Source organism: Pezoporus flaviventris, unplaced genomic scaffold (assembly GCF_033815535.1).
Source record: "Pezoporus flaviventris isolate CSIRO_AGI_PZ_B2104156 unplaced genomic scaffold, CSIRO_AGI_Pfla_v1 ptg000029l, whole genome shotgun sequence".
Classification (NCBI taxonomy): domain Eukaryota; kingdom Metazoa; phylum Chordata; class Aves; order Psittaciformes; family Psittacidae; genus Pezoporus; species Pezoporus flaviventris.
Window position 1 is genome coordinate 6,386,791 of NW_026892577.1, and position 22,692 is coordinate 6,409,482.

A 22,692-nucleotide genomic window follows, 5' to 3' on the forward strand; every position below is an offset into this window, starting at 1 on the left:
GCAGCCAGTATTTCCCTTCAAAACTACAACAAAGTAAGGCAGTGCTGCTGGTGTTGTCCACTGAGACCCCCAGAATAAGTCTCCTCCTCCCGCAGGAACTTTTCCACACCAAATCACTCTGGACAGTTTCTATTTTATAATACAGTATTTTATTTATCTGGACAGTATCTTATAAAACTTCCAAGCTTTGCTATTTTATTCTGATTCCAAAGTCCTGGAAATCTATACTTAAAAAAACCCCAAGTGTCTAAATAAGAATAACCTAGCATTTGCAACAAAGCAATTTTGTTATGTGTCCCTCATAAAACAAAGGAAAGTAACATACAGGCACAGTTTTCTTTTTAAAAGTAGAATTTCACTCAAAAATGCTAATTCCATCCAGATCTTCTAGCACATGCTAGATTTTATCCTCAGATAACTTCTCTGAGGTTATCACAACATTCACCTTTCTTTAAAAACCTGGTAAAAATAACATTCAGATACTCCACGCCAGATGGAGAATGACAGGATTTCTCCAGAGATACCTTATTCAACAGCTCCGGCTTGAAAAGGAAGCCTGGGAGTCTGAAAGTTTTGGTGTCAGTTCTGCACATAGATCAATTCAATTACACCAGTGATTTTACCCAAACAAAGCAGACAGTGTTTTAAAACAATCAATGGGTAGTCAGTGTAAATAAATTATCTCTGCAATAATATTTATGATATATGAGAGTGTTATTTCCTAGCCAAGTAGGAAATAAACCAAAACGAGCTAGACTCAACTCTGACTACTCAAAACAATGAAGCAAACCAATGTATTAAAACTATCAGTAGCAAGGTTTATTTTGATTTTCTACCGTAGCCTTTAGTTTAAAGAGGATTTTTTAATCAGTTCCGTTATTAGCAGGTTTGTTCAAATTGATTTTTAAACCCAAGCTTTGACATGAATCACAAACATGTTAAGCAATCGCTTAAAGCCCATAATTGAATGAAGCACCTGTCTAGCAGCATTAGCAACAAGATCTTAAACAAAAGCGTGAAAGAAAAGCCAGTACATTAAATGAAGAGCATCATTAGGATAAAAGTACAGATACAAGATTTACTTTTTAATCTTATAATAAAAACAAATTTAAATGATCTTTTCCTGACATAAGGTGAGAGAGAAGTAATGAGGACTTAACTCCATTTCGGCTCCTTCCAATCTTGAGTAGGAAACCAAATTTGAATGATTTTTCATCAGACCACCCACACTACCATTACCCTGTACTGCTATGCTTTTTTGCCATGTCAAGTTGTAAAAAGCGGCTGGAAAACATTTCTTTTCTTTTGGCTCTTTGAGTATGGAAGCGCCCAAAAGGCCTTCATATATCTTCAAAACATCCTCATGAGATGGGACAGTAACTTTACCATGTTTCCCACTGAGAACACCAAATCAGAGACCTTGGTATCCTCACAGGTAGAACCTGCAGGGAGCCATCCCAATATCCAGCTTTTCTGGATGCTATTCCAATGCTCTAGCCTACAAGACTAATTCAATTCTTAACCTAAAAGCAACAGGTATGTCAACAAACACCCTAGAACTGTAAGATCAGCTAGGCTGAAAAGATCTTTAAGATCATCAAGTCCAACCTTTACCCCAGGACTGCCAAGTCCACCACTAAACCATGTCACCCTGGAGACCTTTTCTTCCTATGCCACCTAAAAAAGTGAAATTTAATATTACTGTTTAGTTAGTAATCAAATCATTGATTCAATTTGCTCAATCATAAGAACTTTCAGGCTACGAGAACTGATTTCTTTTCCCTACCTTAACGGCCAGATTACATTTCTGACACTTGAAAGACCAAGCTAATTTCCAAAAAAATAAACAAAAGCAACTTCAGGCAAGGAGCTATTGGCAAAAAGTCAATCTCAGCTGTCACCGACACTCAGTTACTTAGCACCTACAACATTTGACTTCTATACTCCATCCAGATGGAGGACATGGCAGGCTGCAATCGAACAAAGTGAAGTCACAACTGCTTAACACATATTGCTTTCTTCTGTCAGCATGGACCACTATGTAATGCTTGGTTAACACATATACCCTTCTCAGATCAGTAACCCACACTACCATTGCTGCCTTGACCTCAAACAACTAAATATCTTTATGCCTCACTTGCTAAATGAAGGGAAGGGAGAAGATCTACTGCTTTAAAAGACAGTCAGACAGCTTAAACGAAGTAGATGCACATGTCTTAAGAGAAAAAAATAAACAAGACAAGCAATAAACAAACAACAGTCCAGGTGTGTAAATATTTAATTCAATTCCTGAAGTAAAAATCCTAATCCACAGCTGAAAGCCTGTAGCAGCCTGTAATAAACCTACAGCAATAATGCAAATCTTCAATCATTTAACACAAAATTAAAAGAGGGTGCACTCCTCTTGGATATTCCATATACTTAAATAAGAAGTATTTCAAGAATATTATTTTATTCTCTATTATTGTTCAGTATTTTTAGGGAATCATGTGTGTTAAATGTTACCACTAATGATCCTGTTATTTTCCTTAGGAATTTGCAGTTAGCATACAAAAGGCCAGAACATACCAGTTCCCTTGCTTCTTCGAGCTGTTTCTCAATATTTGCAACCATCTGCTTCTTCTCATCTGAAATACAACGGTAAAAATAACAATATAATTGCGCTCTTGCCATGGAAGGAAAACACACCATTTCAAAAGCTTATGTATATCAGGTAAAACTGACTCAAAGGATTCATCCTGTCTGAAATCATCATTCACTGTAATACACACATTAGTAATTAACAAGAAAAAGGCAAACAAACAAAGGAGACTGGAGAATCCTTGAAGTCTTCTGCTTTGTTACACAGCATTTGCTAGTTAGAAAAGCAGTTACAGCTGCTCCAGGTGTAGGAGTTAGTTATGCCTCAGCAGGCACTTAGTGGGTGCATACAAATGCATGAGAAGGTACATGCTTATGCAAAATAGAAAAAAAAAAATGAATTATGGTTTAAGAACAAAGCTTTATCCTATTTATTTGCAAAATATGAGCTGCACAAAACCAAGCACCCCACTTATAATGAAACCAGGTACTGAAGAAAAACAAGGTTTCTATCCCCCTGCTCTTACACCAGGTCTTGAACGGTTTCTTTTGCTTCGGGGGGGGGGAAGGGGGGGGGGGGGGGGAAGAAACTCCATGAGAGAGAGAAAACTACTGTCTTCTAGTAACAGTAAAAAAAGTAAATCAGTAATAAAAATGAAAATTTGAAAAAAAAATTAATTCAGTTGTAAGCTATACGTAGCAAATCATCACCAGCCACAGTCCCCAGCAAGTCTATTATCCTAGCTATAGAGAGCATGTCTGACTTTCAACCCACCCGTAACATCCATTCTCAGAGAATCCAATGTGAACTCAGAATTGAGATTCAGGGTCACATCATCACAAATATTCCTATTTTTTGAACACCTGGTTCGTTACAGCACGAAAGGAGACTTCTGAGGAATATTCGGTCACTAGATAATAAAGTCTCCACATTGCTTAATTACTTTGGGCATTCAGGGGTTTCAATACTACCAACTGCATTGCCTCGTGCCCCTCTCATGGCCACACTTTCATCCTTCAAACTGTAAATCTACTTATTGTCTCAATGAAGTTAGCAAAACTCTGATATGCAACCATTTATACATTTTAACCAAGAACATCATGACATCTGTGCCAGTGGTTTGCCTGATGAAGTAGATAAAAAGTGAGTTGCACAACAGTACCTCCAGTCATTGCTTCTCAGATATTGCAATGGGTAAGTCTATGTTGGCATAAGAGACTTTATTATGCATCTTTAGACTTCACAGTTTTCTCTTTTAGCCTGAATTCCTTTGCTGCTTCTATTCCACATGTATCCTAGAATTGATACATTAAAGACCAAAGGGACTACCTGATGATCCGCTTTGATCTTCTGCATGCCAGAAGCCACCGAATTTCAAGAGGGACGTCCTCTATTACACGTATATAATTTAGCTTCCAACATGTCAAAATGCTTTATTTTTAAGTAAATTTAGTGCCATAGGCAGGAACTGGGGTAGCAACCAAAACATACCTTTAAAACATCCTTCATTAAAAGCTTGGGCTTACTCATCTATCTTCTTTTACCTAAAATACACTACACTCTCAATTTAAGGACACATGAACATCATGATCCATCCTTCTTCACTTACATACATTGGAGCTCTGCCTGCAGAAAGGATCAGGTTCAGGATCATCTTTCCACCTTTAAGATAACAGAGATCTTTGCAAACAACCAGCTGTCATTTGAGGATACACCATCATTCACAAGGCAGAGCCATAAGAACAAATCGCATGCACTGGGTTATCACCCAAGAAGCTGCTATAGTATAGTAGGACATGCGGGTAATTCCTTTACAGTCCAAAATTAAGACTACAGTATGAGATCCTTCACTGAGGAAAAATTCCTCTCAGAGAAGCCCAAGAATGTATTATAGCCAGCTGGATAGGCAGCATACTCCTTCTGAGACTGGACTGGACAAGCAAGTGGTCCAGTGCTAATAAGGTTCACCTGAAGCTGAGACTGTCTCAAGCTCCAACTCTGCTGTATCCTATATGAACAAACCAAGCTGTTTCTGGGTGGCAGCAGAAAGAACTAAGTAACATACTACCAAAACACAGCTGGAATAAACTCTTAGTCTACACTAAAGAATAAGAACACTGAATCCCTCCGAATAAAGAGAACTCTGCCAGTGACAGAAGCGAGGAGGAAGCACTTACAACCCCCAAGAATTAAAAGTTAGAGCTCACCTCCAAATCTTCCCAAATAGAATTTCCTTTCTTAATCTTGAAAGAGGCCCAGAAATTCCGCATTACTTGATTTTTACGTTTTACGTATACAAGTAATACTTGACTACTTACATTTCCTCTCTACAAAGCTAAAGCCATGGAAAAACAGCATCTTTCTTGAAAACCTCAAATTTACATTGCCATTGTAGTAGAATCTGGGGGATTCTACTACAGCAGAAGATGTAGGACATGTTCATTTCTGTGCAGCACTTCGAATTCTCTGTTAGCAATGTCTTTAATTCCCCAACAGGTTCTCATGATGACACCCAACCAAAAAAAAAAAAAATCTATTAGTGATTTATCTTCCTAACATAACTTAAACCCAAAAGAAAAGATAAGCTGCCACTTGTTTGCCTGTACATTCCAATTCTCCTACCCAGCCTCCCAAAACACCCCTGCTCTTTCCATCACTTGGAAGAGAGCAAAATGACGATGGATAAAAGGAAAAACAATGTAAGATAAAACACAAAATACCATTTTATTGAAGCTGAAATAAAATTTAAAAATACAGCAGCAGAAAATAAACATACTATAGCAATTCCAGCATTTCCCTGAGTTTTACCGGATTATAATTTCCATATACATTAAGTAACCTGAAATTTAGGGACATAAAACTGCAACTTTGGAGAAGATACTTCATGCTATACAAATTCTGTGTGTACTTGTGATTACAAGAACCACCTAGCACTTCATTGATCAGCAAGTCTTACCTACCCACACAGATACTGCGCTACAGATCGTTGGTAGGGAAAACTCATTAGTACACAAGGTCTGTCTGAAATTGCTCCCATAAAACTGCGGAGATACTCAAATGATCTTTAGTTAATTAAAATTTCATCCAACTCTAGAGTTGTATTTTAACATCATCCCAGGCTTATCAATACATAATCACCCAGCTGGTGACCAGAGTAACTGCAAGGAGCAAGGCGTACCGACAATGCGCCTTTGTTGCTCTCTCCAATACAGATGTGTGAGCAGGCACATGGCAACATCCCAGCACTGCAGCTTTGGAGCAGGATCTTCATGGATTTCCAGGAAAGCAGCTGTTCCAACTACTGATCCTCCAAGGCACACAATACCATGCACTCCCCAGAGCAAGAAGGGGTGGCAGGATCCAGCAGCATCACTTTGGTAAGGAAAAGGAAGCTGACCAAAGTACAAGTATCACCCACTCGGTTTTGCTTTCCTCTCTTTTTCTTTAGCCACATCCTCGTAAAATCCTGGTGGGAGTATGCTGCCTGAAGCCACCTGTCAGCAGGACTGCCAATAACTCCAGGCCTGCCTGTTGTCGACACCAGCAACAGAAGCATGAAAGGGTACAACACTGTCAATCAGAAAGTACTTGCCAGAATAGTTTCCAAACAATTTACTTCCAGTTTACTGTCACAGTTGAGCTATGTAACAACTTACTTACTTCACAGTCAGCATCTCCATAGAAAGGAGGGCACAATATCCACAGGATATTTCTCAGAGACTGCAGATGAGGTCAGAGGGAGTTACTCAGAATAACAGAAGCCTGCCACTAATCTAGTGGATCAGGACAAACAAGTTATGATCCAATTAAAGATCCTCACATTGCTAACTGTATTACCGCACTGTGTCTTAGCAGTTTTCAATCTGCCTACTTGATCATTTCCTTAAATACACTTCCATCATAATAAAAGGGGGATTATGACATTTCCTTCTTAATTCAGAATAATATCCTTTAGAGAAAATAAAAACTAATATTCCATTAAATATACCTAAATTTAGAACACTATTTTTGTCTCCAAATTGCTAGACAGAATGTCCTAAATTATACAAGCTACATGCAGTATTTTCTTTAACTGGTCAAATTCACAAAAGATGGATAAAAATAAAGACTGGAAACAAAAGTGGGGTTTTTTCCTTCATATAAGAATTGTGTGCAAAGAAATCTGTTCTGTGTTTGCACACAAAGTTGTATCAATTTCTTGAAAGAAACAAGCTTTTACTACATTCTCCTCAGTTCTTTCAACTCTGCCCTTGCATTAGTCACTCTTTTGCCCCAAAATACACCAGTTACAGAAAGGCACAAATCTGCCTACAAGTGTAGAAAGATAACACAGCACTGGTTTGATCTCATAACCAATGAGGAGACTAAAAAAATGTGGACCAAAACTTGAGTAGTCTCATTGCTTGTGTAATTGCTTCTTTTTATTAGTACATGCTGAGGAAGAGTCTGAGTAACAAAGGGCTTCAGTTCACAGACAACTTGCAGATTGTGCTGTGTTTGCTGAAGAGGTTTACGTGTTTGAGCCAGAAGTTACTGCCCAACAGCAGAGACAAATGGAATGATATGTGTGTTCAGTTATAAAACTGGGTTCAAGGGGCACCACATTATGAGCCAGACCTGAAACGGAAATAGTACACTCCAGTACAGGGGGTATAACAGAAAACTAAAGGAGGGACTTTCCTCAGCTAAATCTGTTAGAGACTGAAATACAGTGCTTTGATTGCCCAGTAGAAAATGCAGGTATTGAGTATCAGAAGAATGATAGCACTCAAGTCTAAAACCATCATGACCAGTGGCTACTGTGCTCAGAAAAGACTAAGTGTCACCATTTGTGCTGAAAAAACTCTTTCAAATCAAGCAATTGAAATTTATGTAAATTTTTGGTCAAAGCACAAGATAGATGTTTCTCTGAAACACCAAGGATATTAATAAAACATTCTTCAAAGACCTGCAGCAGCATCACAGAAAAAAAAATATTTAGAAGTTATTTCTCTATTTAGACTGCTTTTTTTAACTCTCCAGATGATGTTTGCCTCAAAAAAAGACATTTCTTCCCAAGAAATTCTATTGTCCCTGCTGCTTATTGCTTCTGTAGCACAGTGCTTTTGTTACATTTCTTGCTGAACTGTTTACGAATTTGTGACAATAGGACTGTTTGTTGAGCCATCATCCTCCTAGAACACAAGACAGCATCAAGTCCTGACAACACCAACTGCAGGAATGTTGCAAAAACAATTAACCAGTATTTCTCCAATTTGACTGAATGCGAAGGTTACAGCAGGTCCATCTTCAGTAGCAGAAGGAAATGAACCAGTCTCTAGACTTCAGGAGATCTCTCTGTATTAGGCAGAAGTAGCACAAGTCCTTACACCTTTCATCCTGCTTCTTCCAGCGTGGAGGAAGAAGGCCACCAGCAATCTCTCTCAAATCACTGCTGCTGAAAACTGCCACCTCACATGCAGCTCTCCTCACGTCCCCCTCCCACCTCACAATCCTCTTTTGAGGCTGTCCCAGCCATCTCCACAAGAACTAACTGGAACTTCTGGTGATGAAGAAGCAAAGATCTTGCAAATATTCCTATTAAGAAACAAGGGAAAAACGTGTATTTAAAATATTTCTGATTAAAGTGTTCAGCATAGTCAGAGATTTATTGTTTAGGTGCTCTTTTTCAAGTGGTCAAACGTCTCTAGTAGTAACGACTGCCATTTGTGTTGAATTCATACAGCATTTTTTTTCTGATGAAAGACAAAAGAGCCCTGAAAACTGAAGCAATACACCCACTCATAAATGTACATTGCAAGAAGCAGCTATAAAGCAAGGCAGTCCAAACCATGTATGACAAGTCACCTCTAAAATAAAAAAAATAAAATATCAACCATTGTCTTCTCTTAAAGCCATTAAGCCCACTACTACACTACTGGTCCCACAGGGAACATGCATTCTTTCTCCTTGAGAGGATGGCAAATTCCAAAACAGCCTTCTAATGGCCACATAAACGAATCACAATTTCAAAGGCTGCTGCTTCTAGGCTATGCCACTGTTTAAGAACATATTCTTTAAATATCTTGTACTTAAGCTCTAAAGTCTCCCTAAGTGAATAAGGGAGTCTGCTTCAAGGAGAGGATTATGGAAATCCACTACTACTAAGCAGGATATACTTCCACTGACGACTTCCAAAATCTACAGAATTAGGAAATCAAATCTCTATTCTCTTTCCATAAATCAGTGTAGCACTATTGATATTCAGAAGAGAAGCCAGTAGTGTATTTATGATGGCTCCCTGTTCCTACAAACAGGCCCTTAAATTTGCTGTTTAAAAGTGAACAAACCTTTGTGAGGCAGTGGAAAATACTGCTGTGGTTAGGCACTTTATATTAGTGAATCCACTGCATCCTCTTGGCAAATTGTTCTAGTGGCCAGTTATAGGTTAAATATAATTTCTGAGCACACTACAAATTTCAATCACAGGAACTGTCTGGATCTCCTCCTTCTAATTTTGTCATCTCCATTACAAAATAGAAAAAGCTTTCTACCTCCAAGTACTGTTATTGTGACTGAATTATCTGCCCATGTCCTTTTTGTTAAGCTCAGCAGCAAAACAGTTTTGTTAAGCTAAAGAAAAAGCAGTTTCCTGTCCTTTAATCATGCCTGTGATTGGCCACTGAACACCACTTTTTTGGAAGACTTTCTAACTTGCTTAGAATTGGACATAACCTTCCAGAATCAGATTTTTTTCTCAAATCCCTGTTTATTCATTTTAAATATATTATTAATACTTGAATTAACACTGCACTGAGGTATGTTTTAGTTAACCACCTACCTCAAATCCTGTTTAGAGTCACTGATTCATGACACATTTCCTACTCTAAAAGTAGGATGTTATTCTTTGGTCCCAGATGAATGATATTTTTTCCTTTAGTCATATGGAAAAGTGTACCACGAGTGCGTTTTTACTTCCTTAAGTTATATCCACTCCTACAGCTCAAGTATCTTAAAGCTTTGGGAAACTTGTATAGGCGGTAGAGGCCGAAATATTTAATGACCTGGGAACAGAAGTGGCATTAAGCTGAGCTGTATGATGAGAAAACCACTTCCCTCTGCCTTGTACGAGGAACCCCATATTAAGGCACTCATTCGTATGCAGTAGAAGATTCATCTGGGCTGGGTAAAAAGATTACAACTTTAAGCTTTCTACCCTAACAATTTTACAGGCATGATCATCTCTACTTCAGGGATACATCATGAATCAACCATGAATGCTGCAGGCTGTTGACAAATACATTAAAGTAAACGAACGCTGATTTCTTTACATATTCTCCTACCTCAGTCAACTACCCAGACCAAATGTTCTAATAGCAGGCAGCAAAAACAGAGATTCGGGTTAAATCACACACAAATTCTGTCTATGCTATGTGAAGACTCCATTTCCATGACTGATGTTGTGGCATCATCACAACGAAAGGCATTCAGCAGCAATGCTGGTAAACACCCGCCCAGCTGTGTCCCCTGCTCTGCTCAGCCCTTCAGCTGTGCTGGCCTAACTTTGTGCGGCCGCACGGCAAGTCAGAAAAGACGGGCTAATCCTTACAGCAAACAATACTCCGTCAGGTTAATCGCAATACGTTTCAAGAGACAACTCGCTGCTCGAACAGACGTGCACCCGGGCCAGGGAGACGAATCCTGACTCTGCTGCGTAAGGAGCAAGAAAACACAGTCGGGTGACGGGTCGTTGGGACAGTCACGCTAAAACACACCAACACCTTCCTGCCACCACGCCGAGCGCTTGCCGCTGAGATGCCGGAGGCTCCGGGAGCCGCAGAGGCTCTCGCAGACTAGAAGGACGGGGCTGCGGTGCGGAGTTAGAGCCCTGAGGGCGGCGAACAGCGCCGGGAAACCACGGCCTCTGCGCGCCGCCAGGCGAGCAGCCCCCCACCCTAACTCCGCCTCAGGCGCCCACCGCTCACCTCCTACCAGCTTGGGCACCTTCCCGATCCTGCCCGTGATCTCGGCCGTCAGCACCGCGAAGTCCTGCTCGTAGCTCTCGAAATCGGAGGACATGGCGGCGGCAGCACGGGAGGCCGCAGCCCCACTACGCTCCGCGGAGACACCGCGCTCAGCTCCTCCACTCCGCACCGACCCGCTTCCGCGTTCTGCTACCCGCAAAGGCGTCCCCCCGCCGCCGGGCACCACGCCACGCGTTCCGCCGCAACTCTCAGTCCCCACTCAGGTGTTTCAACCAGCACGGCTCCCTGCTGTCGCCCCGCCACACCTTCGTTTGCGGGCTCGAACTGCAGCCCCGGGCGCTGCGGCAGCCCGCTCACGCCCTGCAACTCCCGTGGCCTTGGAGGGGAAAGACGAAGCTGCGGCGCGACCGGCCGGACGCTATTTCCCGTCGGGATTCTATTGCCATTGGACTGTTGGGGGGCGGTAGCCGACCCGGAGGCGCCGGCGGGCGGAGGCGAGCGCGGGCTCCGCTCCCTGGGCTGCGGGGCGGGGCTGAGCCCCTGCTGGCCCCGACACCTCCTCTTCCCCTTCCCCTTCCTCACGGCGCTTCCTCTGTGTCGGCTGCCTGCGAGGCTGAGCGTGGCGGGAGCCATGCGTGGAGGTGGCGGCGGGGCGGCAGGAGCAGCGGGCGGGCGGCGGTAGCGGCCATGGACGGGCCGGGAGAGGTGGGCCGGCCACCGGTGGCGGCCACGAACGGGCCGGGAGGGCAGGGCCGGGCGCCGGTAGCAGCCATGGATGGGCCGGGAGGGCTGGGCCGCGTGCGGCGGCTGTGCCACTGGGGACCGCTGGTGGCCCTGGCTGTGGTGGCCGTGTGCTCTGCCACCGCCATGGCGGACGCCGCGCTGTGGTACTGGCCCCTGGATACCGCCGGAGGAAGCGTCAACTTCATCATGCTCCTCAACTGGACCGTCATGATCCTTTACAACTACTTCAGCGCCATGTTTGTCGGCCCGGGGTACGTCCCGCTGGGGTGGACGCCGGTAAGTGCTGATTTTCGATCGCTCCTCCCGGGCTGGCTGCGGCGGGTGTGGGGGGACCGGGGGGTCTGCTCTTGCGCCGGGGCCGGCCCTGCTCAGGGGACTGTGTGCAGGGGTCAGGGGGACGGTACAAGTCGCTTGTCTTTTGATGCCGGTGTTTCCCAGCTCCCTTCGAAGGATACAGCCAGCCCTTCGGGCCATTCCTCGCTCCTTATCTTGTTTCAACATCTTAGTGTTTCGCCCCCCTGCTGCTGCTCGCAGCGTGTCCAGTGTGCTCCAGCTCCGTCCATCCCTTCCCTGTTCCGTCAGTTACAGTGATCTGGAGCAGGATGGTAACGTCATTTTATTGGCAGGAGACGTTAAGTTTTATAGCTGCTTCTCAAATCAAAACAACAGGAAACAAGTGCTGCTACCCAGCAATGAGAGCCTCAAGGTTATCGGCATGCTCCTGCCAGCACTGAAGACTTTGCTGCTAGTGATAAGGATTAGAAGAACTTCATTGAGCAAATCTATTTTATTTTTTTTTTATGTGAGCCAGAAAATTTTATCTTTATCTTAACTTACAATAGTGTATTGAACATAAGGTAGAAATTTCCATTTCCTTTGCTTTAGTAATCTGTTGGACGAGTAGTAGTGAAGGACCTACTGATAAAGGCTCAGTATCTCAAGAGAGCTGGCCAGAGTTTGTGGTCCAGTGGCATGAAATGAAGATCAGTGGTAATCACATTTCTGTTCATGGAATATTTCTCAGGACAGAGTCTAACGACAAGAGGATCCTAATGTAGTCTAGCAGAATAATTGAGCATTCCACTTCACAAACAGAGTATTTTGGCCAGTATTTACTTGCTATGTACAGGTCTCCCAGTCTGTCATTTTGCTGTACTTGGCTCATGGGTTTGTGTGAGAGAGGTGGCAAATAAGAACTAATTAGAATCATAGAATGGTTTGGGTTAGAAGGGACCTTAAAGATCATCCAGTTCCAACCCTCTGCCATGGGCAGGAACACCTTCCACTAGAGCAGTTTGCTCCAAGCCGCGTCCAGCCTGGCCTTGAACACTGCCAGGGATGAGGCAGCCACAGCTTCTCTGGGCAACCTGTGCCACTGTCTCACCACCTTAACAGTAAAGAACTTCTTCCTAATGTCTAATCTAAATGTACTCCTTTTGAGTTTAAAGCCATTTCTCCTTGTCCTAGTCCTACGTGCCCATGTGAAAAATCCCTCTCCCAAGTTTCTTGTAGGCACCTTTTAGTTATGGGAGGACTGTTATAAGGTATTCTCAGAGCCTTCTCTTCTCCAGGCTGTCTTCCTAGGAGAGGTCCTCCAGCCCTCTGTTCGTCTTTGTGACCTTCTTTGGACTCACTCCAACAGGTCCGCATCCTCTGTATCTTGGGGGCCCCAGAGCTGAACGCAGTACTCCAGTTGGGGTCTCATGAGACTAGAGTAGAGGAGGAAAATCGCTTCCCTCGACCTTCTGATCATGCTCCTTGTGAGACAGCCCAGCGTACAGTTGGCTTTCTGGGCTGTCAGTGCACATTGCCAGGCCATGCTAGGCTTCTTTTCAACCATAGCTGAACATTAATGCTTGCCAGTACAGCATCTCATTAGTAAGTCCAGATTGGCTCATGGCATAAAATGAAGAGACGAGGTGCAGAAGCTATTTTCAAAAAATTATAAGGGCCTCATGCTTTTTTTTTTTTTTTACTCCCAGAACTTCACTAGGGAGCCCTGCTACTACACTGTTCCTGATGAAAGAACTGTTTATTTCTTTTAACAACCAGCACTTTCAACAGTGAGAGGTGGCTGTGTTGATACCAAGGGATTATTTCATTATTTCATACTTTCCTCATCACCTACCATTAAATAGGGTTGGGTTATGAAACACACCCTGCCAGAAGAAAGCAAAGATGCTTAGGTTAGGAAAGTGTCAAGATGTGTATTGCCAACAGAATTATGTATACATCTAACACAACTGTTCTTCTGTTTAAAGGAGAAATCTCAGGATTGCATGTATCTCCAATACTGTAAAGTGTGTCAGTCTTATAAGGCACCACGTTCACACCACTGTCGAAAGTGTAACAGGTACTATCTTTAAAATTGTTTTAAGTCCATATGAAAGCAGCTTCAAATCTAATGATGAGCTGTTAATATAATTTGTTCTTCCAGGTCTTGTCTTGTGCACTTTAAAAAGACTTCTGTATGAACAGTACTCCTGTTTCAAATATTTCCACTTTGTAGTTATATGATTTCTGTATGGTTTTACTGTGTTTTATTTAGTTTAATGAATAAATCTGTCTTTAACATTTTCTTTTTAGCTTGAAATCATTTCCTCTTAAGAACTTCTCAACAGTATTAACAAAACATTGCAGTACTGTTTCAGGAAAGTGACCCTGTGTAAATACCTAAAAATCTTTCTGTCCCTTGTAAGTTACAAGTCTGAACATTCACCTGCTCAGGGAGTAGAAAAGCCTATTCTATCATCTTTCCCAATGGGAGTTAAAGATTGATTTGAGTGGAAATTTTGGACTCTTCTTTACTCTTTGCTAAGGTGTTGTTTTGGTCAAGGATGCTTTTATTATAAATAGCTGCACTGGATTTTAATGCAGCAAGCCGTTTCAGCTGTCTACAGTCTAAGCTGTAGTTGTGTTTATCCTGGGTTAACTGTGCAGATCCTCCTCTGAAGGACTACTGGAGAATGTGGTAAAAGGATATTACAGCATGCATGTTCATTTGTTATTTCTGTAAACACAAGGATGTGCAGTTAGTGTGCTTTTGGGAAGCAGAGACTGAAACCTTAGAGCAGTGCTGTAATTGGCTGTGTCATCCCAAGATTTAAAATTAGACTCTTTTCCTAGAGTGACAGTATTTACACTGAGGACTGCATAGAAAGTGGCAGCAGATCCTGAGTCTTTGCAAAAGCAGGTTTTTAAATTATTTCTCTTGTCAAATAAAACTGAAGACACTGCAGCACATTCTCCAGATCATTCTGACGACATGCTTTAAGAGTTTTCTGCCCCCTCAACTGTGGCTAAAGTAACTTATTCCACACGTATTTCTAGCCTGTTGCAATGAAGTAGGTAGCTTAAACCATTGCTGAAAGTCTTCTGTACGATGGCAAGTTTCAGTGTATGAATGGAGGTTAACTTCTTGTGGCCTGCCTGAATGGGGTGAGACCGAGGAATTTTTTCAGAAGCACTCATGCTCATAATTATGATTGCATGTTCAAGAAATTCTACAGTGACAATTGAGCTAACAGAGTAATTAATTCTTAAAAGGGAGAAACTGAACTGCCTGTTGGGAATGGACTAGCTTAAAAGATAATAGTAGTTCTAAAACAATTAACTTTTATTTTCATAGAAGCTGGATATTTGTGCAATTCAGTCCTTTGTTTATCAGTTAGATTTGGTGCAGATAAATTGCACTATAATTAGTGACTTTTATACCCATTAAGTAAAATCAGTGCAATTTGGGACGTGGATTATCAGGTGGGTTTTTTTGCAAATGTAAGCTGCATAAAAACAACCAGCTTTATGTTGAATATAAGAGTGTCTCTAAGGTATTTACTCTTGTTAAAAGGTATTTGAAAAGGTCTTACGGTGGTGTGAGGTCAATACGTAACACTTAATAAAGCTTTCAGAGGGTCTACTGAAAAGAAATTCAGTTCTGCTTGTGAATCTTTATATTCTTTCTTCAAGTAGTTCACAGGGGATTTGGTATTTCATTTCTTTTCCTGGTGTGCTTATTTTAAAGAAATGGCAATAGTTACTACTACTGTGTTGACAGTTCTTACATGACCCATTCTAGGCCTCTGTCTCCTGGCTCTGGAATATGATGCAACTACCAAATTTGAGTAAAGAGGAGGAGGGGTCATAAAGGATGGTATGACCTGGGGGGCACTTCTTGTTTTGCTTTCTTTCACTCTGCAACATGAAATACCATTCTGAATAGCAACAAAAAAAAGAAGTCACTGTGTTAATCTGTCAGAAATTGGTGGGTTTAAATGAATGAATGAAGGTTGAGTAGTAGAAAGTTAGCTGTCTTTTTCTGTGAGCTTTTTGAAACATCATAAATGTCCTTAATATTAATCGATATTTATTATTCACAGATGTGTCATGAAGATGGATCACCACTGTCCTTGGATCAACAACTGTTGTGGGTACCAGAATCACGCATCTTTCACTCTGTTTCTCCTCTTAGCTCCGCTTGGATGCATTCATGCTTCTTTCATATTTGTTATGACTATGTACACTCAGCTTTACAACAGAGTAAGAAAACATAATTAAATGTTTAAAATATTATTTAAGTCAGATGGATAATATATTTCTGGAAGTATGAGACAATTTGGTTTCCTGAGAAGCAGCATATAGAATTCCTTGTTAATCTCTCAGTATATACTCTTAAGTTCTGCTCTCCGCCTGTGAGAAGTTGCTTGTCTTAGTCACTGGGAGTTTTCTAGAAACTGAAGACAGTTTCTGAGTAGCACTTTGTATGAAGAGAGACAGGCTGTGTTTTGGCCGGCATAGAAACTAGCTGCTATTTATTTCCAGCAGACAAGTTAAATAATATTTATTTTTGCTTACCGCTTTTTTTAGAATTGTATTCAGTTTTTCAAGGGGGTGTAAAAATAAATTACATTGTGTTTGTTTTTAAATGGAAAAAATTTAACTGCAGCAACAGTAACTAAAGCTTGTTCTAGAATACATCCCTTACCTCAGATCCATGGTTAAGATTATAAACTTCGATTTCAGCCTTCGTGGTTGCAATGAAGAGCTGGAATATATCTACTGAGTGTAACAGGTGAAGGCTGTGAGAACAATAATGCTGGGGAACTGTTATCTCCAAAAGCTTTTAGAGGAAAACTTGTAGCATTTCTATTGGAAATGAGTTCTGTGTTATGTTAATATATTATATCTGAAACTGGTGAATATGTTAATGTGCCAAAGTCCAGATTTTTTTTTGTTGATTTTGGGCCTAACTTGTGGAGCTTGCAAGATGGGGATTTTGGTTTGTTTTCCATCTAGAGAAGCCCTACATCTAGCAAAGAATGTATTTCTAAAGAAGAAAGGTCTTTTGAATATTTTTTTTTAATTACTCCATTTGCATTATAAAACGTCTGAAATTGGACACTTAAGAGGCAGATTTTTTATTGCCAACTTGTTTTGTTTCAGCAGTCAAAATGTTCTAAAGCTGAATGATGCATTTCTGTTGCAGATATCTTTTGGGTGGAGTTCTGTAAAGATTGACATGAGTGCAGCCAAAAGAGACCCTCGACCCATTATTCCCTTTGGACTGTCTGCATTTGCTGCATCTTTATTTGCCTTAGGACTGGCATTAGGAACAACTATTGCTGTTGGTATGCTGTTTATTATCCAGGTAAGTTTATGGCTTCTGTTACAAAGAATTTAAAAGCACTAAGTTGTGCCTGCTTGTGGAGCAGAAACAGAATTTGGAATTGAGATAGGAGTAGCTGTTCATAGCTTATGTTGCTAGGTAAATTTTTCAGGGGTTTAGGTTGCTTTATCTCAGTTCCTCTGTTGTACCGCAACCATTTTCTGTGGGAGAACTTAGAGGTGAGAATCTAACACTAAGAGAATATGAGATAGCCTTTATAAACTCTCTGGAAAAGGAAAATACTTGGTATTTTAGGAGTACGTGCCCCTGTCCCTGAGGATAGATACAAACATGCCTAAAGTATTACTTCAAAAGTTTGAAATCTTTGGAAGGAAATAAGTGTGCATTTTAAGCATAAACGGAAATACTGTGTGATAGTGTCTAACTGTATAGTTCTAGAGCATAACATTAGCATGTGTTTATGCTGAATCTTAATTTTGAGTGGTTTTAAGCCTGTAAAAGTTGCTCTGTTCTTTAAAGCAAACACAATTTGTTAAGTGAAGTTTTCTTTGACTAGCTGATGTATTCCTTCAGAAAATCAACGCTAACTTTGCCTAACACTTTTATTTTAGATGAAAGTAATTTTGACAAATAAAACTTCAATCGAGTCCTGGATTGAAGAAAAGGTAAGATTTTATTACAGTATTCTTGTACTATATTGTTACAAAGTCTGTTCTGCATAGTTACTGATTTATTGTTTCACCTCTCTGGCTTTAAACCAAAGGTGTCATTTTGTTCACCACTGACTTAATACCTACAACCAGCTTTTCCTTTACTGTCTCTGAAATTACTTGAAATAGATGATAAATCATTAACTGCATAGAATTAATTTCATAGAATTTTCTTTTTTTTTTTTTTTTTTTTTTGTTTGGGAGAATTGATGTGAACATAATAAAGTATTTGCTTTAAGAGACTTTGCCTGTGTACTTGGAATAAGTGGGTGTGTTCAGCTGAAACTTGCATTGTCTTTGCTTCTCACTGTGCCTATCTCTTTAATTGTCCACCTCCCCATTCTAGGTGGCATGTTTGGGCTCATGATTTTTCTCATTTCCTACTTCTCTGATTAAACTTGAAATGATTTGCCTTCATTTCAAAGAAGTACTGGAAAATAATGATACCTAATCTTTTCTTCTCTAAATTTCTCTTTGATTTCCGTATCTTTATAGAGATTTTTCTCAAGATTTTTCAAAAGAAATAGAGCCAAGCAGAAGCTAACTTCAGATGAAGCAAAACTGACTCAGCATTTAGAAACTAGTTCAGGGCTACCAGGTTATTTTGTATAAAATCACATACATTTCATTATTACCTCATCTTTCTTTTATTCTGTGTCAAAATTAGCATGAAGATTTTGACTGTGTGTAAGTCCCTAAGCATTGTAATGCTTTCCCTTTGCACAGAATCTAGCTTAGCTGGATCCTAGTCCTATTAGACCTTTTAATAATAGGACAATGGATTATAAGTGAAAGAAAACCCTGTTACAACTATGTAGTAGAATTTGGAGTCATATATTAATATTTTTATTGTAAAATACAGGCTGCTAATATGTCCCTTCTGAAAACTGAACACAGACTGTAATACATGACAATGCAATACAATGCAATAATTACATTATTGCAACAAAGAGGACAAACTCTTCTGTGGCTGCTCCACTAGATGTCATTGTTACTGAAAGAATGGAAAGTTCATGGCTGCAGATTGTGGGAGATTCAGAGCATTCCTGTGTACAAAATTCTTAGAGGTGAAATAGGCACTACTGATGTTGAATTATTCTCGTGTTGATTAATCAAAGAATCCCAAGCAGTGGATGCCTTTGTATGCAACTGAGAAATGGTCAGGCATTAATCCTTAAAAAAAGCCATGAAATAAAATCAGAACTTAGAGTGGATTAATGAATATAGCCAGTTAATTCTGTTAACAAGTTAACCCAAACCAAGCATACTTCAAAATGCTGGTTGTATGTAGGTTTGAAAGCCTGGGTTACTATATCAGGAATATACTGCTCTTGCTTCAAAATGTTTGCCTTTAGGTCTCATGACACATACAGAACTTACAATCCAGCCTTCTTAATGTTTACTGCTGATTGCAGTTTGTAGGGTATATTTTTATGTACTGTATTTCTTAATTATTTTCCAGGCCAAAGACAGAATCCAGTACTACCAAACGGGTGAGACCTTTATTTTTCCCTATGACATGGGAAGTAAATGGAAGAACTTCAAGCAAGTGTTTACATGGTCTGGGATTCCTGAGGGAGATGGCCTGGATTGGCCAGTAAGAGATGGCTGTCATCAGTACAGTTTGACGGTAATTGATCTTCAGTGATATCTCAAGTTAATCCTCCCCAGTATCCAATTGCCTGCTTTCCTTTGCAGTAATATACCAGTGTTTTAAATAACCAAAATAGACAGACTAGTAGTATATATATTTATGAAACAAGACTTCTGTCAAATGTTCTCCCATTTTTGATAGGCTAAAAAAGTTATGCTTTTGTGAGTGCTTTTAAAGGCTAATGATATTTCCTGTGTTTGTTGAATGGTTTCAGTACCTGACTTTATTTTGTTTTGAATGCACAAGTCCTCTTAAAATAAACACTGCCCAAATTTCTATTTGTAATCATTTACAGATAGAGCAGCTGAAACAGAAAGCAGACAAGCGAGTAAGAAGCGTAAGTATTTGTGAAGTTTGGTCTGAAATGACTTTGAAATATCAGTTTAAATAAATGTAAGTAATTGCTGAAACAATTTCTTTATTTTAAACTTAGCAATTAAATAAAGGCTTTGTGTTTCCACACAAACAATATGCTGCAACCTCTGCTTAACTAAACTTAGCATTTAGCTTCCTTTGCCTTTGCTCCTTAGGTGATAATAAACATGCTAATAAAGATGACACTGCTTCATTATTAAGCAGCTAATTAAAAATTTAGAGACTCTCTGACAGCCATTATCATTGTGCTCAAATCTAATAGTATGCTTGAATTGACTTCTTGGTATGAAACTGTCAGCAAGGCCATAGCTCCTTATAATAGATTGCTACGTTGTGTTCAAATTTGTAGGTGCGGTATCGAGCAATAGAAGATTACAGTGGTGTCTGCTGCCCTGTGACTAAAGGTGTTAAAACGCTATTCACAACACCGTGTTCTGAAGAACCAAGAATTGCACTGAGTAAAGGGGATCTGATTTTAGCCACAAGAGGCTTAAAGTTAGTGGCTCCACACCTTAATTTTTGGTTAAAAGAAATATTGAGATGAGTTCTGGCATCTAATTACCTATTACGCTTTCCTCCCCAGCCACTGGATGTATGGTGAGAAGATTCTCGACTCAGCTGCTGATGGTATTATGAAGCAGTTATTTTCACTTTTTGTGTTGAAAATTACAAATCACTTTTATAGTTGTCTAGAAATGTGAACAATATTACATGTTCAGTTCTCAAAAGACATAATGACTGACCTTACTGGCATTAGCTTCTCTCCCCTCTAAAACCACATCCATGGTTTTTTGCATCTGGTAGACTTGCCAGTCTTGAAGTTTTTTGAAGGTTGAGTGGGAAGCAGGACACTTCTTCATATTGAAGAAAAAGTTAGACTTTTAGACTCTTAATGAGGTTAATGATTATTTCTTTTTTTGATACTTAAGTAGCATACTTTCTTAAACACATTGAGATTTCCTATCTAAACACCTTTCTCTTGCCTGTGCCTTCTGAAGAGCCTGTAGCCATCCATTGCAGCACTCCAATCGTGCAAATCATTTCACCATGTTTCTGTAATGGCAATTAAGTCATGATTTCCCTGCTGCACAATGGCTTCCATCTCCTATTTGTTGCCCATCCTGTGGACACTGGCATAAATGCATTCAAGTTGCTCTGTGGATCTGAACTCCAGCAGTGGCATGCTACCCTGTGGCTCATTTCTAGCAAGCCTGGTGTTACCCCTTTCCCCTCAAACCTAGTTTAAAGCCTAGTCTATAAACCCTGCTATCTTCTGAGCTTAGCAGCTCACTCCAGTGAACTCTCTCAAACATCAAACCTTAAATGAGTCAGAGAAATGAGAATGGTAATTGTTTTGTGTTGGTTATTACCAGAAGATATCTGTGCTACATTGACTAGTTTCGGTTTTTAATTGGGTGAAATGGTAGGGAACTGAATGTATACTGAGCGTCTAGATTTGAAATCAATATAACACTGGGATTTTGGAGAACTAGGCTTCAAAAAATAGAGTAAGATTTGTTGAGACTGCATAGCAAAATGCTATAATAATGCCAGAGTAACAAGCTGCACTATAACAAGATGGGAAAATTGATTATTAAGTAGTAGTTCTTCTGAGCAAAAGTGTTAATCTTAAAATGAGTCAACACTTCCAAGAAAGAAAAAAGCGTATAGCTTCTGAGATGCATGAAGTAATCCTTCCATCCTACTCAACATTGGCAGAGACTCAGTTGAAACACTTCCACAAGTAAAAGCAGATACTGCATCTTAAGAAAGAGGAAGATCAGCTGTAAAGGGTCAAGAGGAAAACAATCAGAATAATCATAGTAGAAAATGTGACCTATAAGGGAAGGCTGAAAGAATTGGGATGGCTTGCTGGGAGAGAAAAAAGAGGTAGGAGAAAGCCCAGGGTATATACAAATAGTCATCAGCTGTGTGAAACCATGTTGTGGAGAAGGTTGTTAGCTGTTAGCTGCGTCTCTGGTGTGTAGAAAGAGGAGTTGTGAACTTGAACTGTCATCAGAAAGATTCAGATAGGGTATTAGGAAAGATTTTTCTTAAGGAAGGTAGAGCACTCTGAAAACATTTTAGGCAGTGGAAGAGAACTGATGCATCCCCCAGGCAGTGATGTTGGGAATCATTAGATATCCTTGGAGAATAAAATAACCTGTGTGTAACCTTTTGCTATCTCTTCCAATCCTGTGTTTTTCATCTATAGTGGGCCATGTTTTGTTCCAAGTTAATGCAACTTTTCATGTCTTAAGGTGCAATAAGAGAACGAGGCTGGTTCCCTAGGAAATGTGTGGAAAAATGCCAATATGACTCAGAAACGGATCAACCAGTGGATGGAGAGAAGAAAAACAGATAGCCTTCTCATTTTTTTTAATAAGAAACGGAATTTTTACTTCAGACCACAATCCTTTACTTGAAATTTTCCGCGTATGACTTCAGACTTATGCAATGAATGTGTTAGGACAAGGTTTTCTTTTCCTCGCAGCTGAAAGGGTTGGATATGCCTGTGCCATGGTTTGCAGAGTTTTTTTTAACAGTAAATAATTGAAGAAGCCATTCAGTGGATTGCCTTCAAGATGCATCTTCTTCAGCCCAAGTCAGGGTTTTTTTTCTTTTTGCTGTTTCAATTGCATTCTGAGGGTTCATGATTTAGGTGTTTTTCTCAACTGCATCTGATTGTGATGCACGCTGCACCTCTTTTGTATTTTAATTTCTCTGAAGCTGCCCCTGAAAGCTATAAGCATCCGATTCAAATTCAAGATGAAATTTGTTACCTGTGACTTTTAATGATGTGAATTGTCCACCTCAAATAAATGATACGTTCATATTCACTTGTGGATTTAATTGTTTTTAGAGCTACCGAGAACTTGTTTATCGGCATGGGAACGTGAAATGACTGGGAGGTAAAGTGTTGAGAGTTCTAAGTCGTTTTCCAAGGTTAGAATGACTGCAGCTCTTGCTGTAATAATATTCTGTGCTTTTAATGGCCAAAACATATAGCCAGCTGTACCTGCTCCCTCTGAAATATGAGT

At 40.2% G+C, this 22,692-nt stretch overlaps 3 protein-coding genes across 6 annotated transcripts in view; 1 reads left to right on the forward strand and 2 right to left on the reverse strand.

Moving 5' to 3' along the window:
• VTI1A (vesicle transport through interaction with t-SNAREs 1A) overlaps positions 1-10,788 on the reverse strand; it is a 268,985-nt gene extending 258,197 nt beyond the window's left edge. For all 4 annotated transcript variants that reach the window (XM_061458757.1, XM_061458759.1, XM_061458756.1 and 1 more), the window contains exons 1-2: positions 10,546-10,788; positions 2,569-2,627 (exon numbers count right to left, since the gene is read on the reverse strand). In XM_061458757.1, coding sequence (XP_061314741.1) covers positions 2,569-2,627; positions 10,546-10,639 — 153 coding nt within the window. In that variant the 5' untranslated portion in view covers positions 10,640-10,788. The remainder of the gene's footprint in view (positions 1-2,568; positions 2,628-10,545) is intronic.
• The window catches only part of TECTB (tectorin beta), a 391,734-nt gene that overhangs the window by 295,479 nt on the left and 73,563 nt on the right, over positions 1-22,692 (reverse strand). The window lies entirely within an intron of this gene.
• Positions 11,116-22,491, forward strand: ZDHHC6 (zinc finger DHHC-type palmitoyltransferase 6). Its single transcript, XM_061458755.1, has 10 exons — positions 11,116-11,565; positions 13,551-13,642; positions 15,666-15,825; positions 16,772-16,933; positions 17,524-17,577; positions 19,085-19,252; positions 19,572-19,613; positions 20,001-20,146; positions 20,235-20,278; positions 21,913-22,491. Exons 1-10 carry the CDS (start codon positions 11,233-11,235, stop codon positions 22,014-22,016), a joined length of 1,305 nt encoding a protein of 434 aa, XP_061314739.1. The 5' UTR covers positions 11,116-11,232; the 3' UTR covers positions 22,017-22,491.

Excerpts from the sequence above, each read along its gene's own strand:
- ZDHHC6 (XM_061458755.1), top strand. The coding sequence starts at position 11,233 with ATGGACGGGCCGGGAGAGGTGGGCCGGCCACCGGTGGCGGCCACGAAC. Across the intron at positions 11,566-13,550 it reads TCCCGCTGGGGTGGACGCCG|GAGAAATCTCAGGATTGCAT; the intron begins GTAAGTGCTGAT and ends TTCTGTTTAAAG. Across the intron at positions 19,614-20,000 it reads CAGACAAGCGAGTAAGAAGC|GTGCGGTATCGAGCAATAGA; the intron begins GTAAGTATTTGT and ends TCAAATTTGTAG.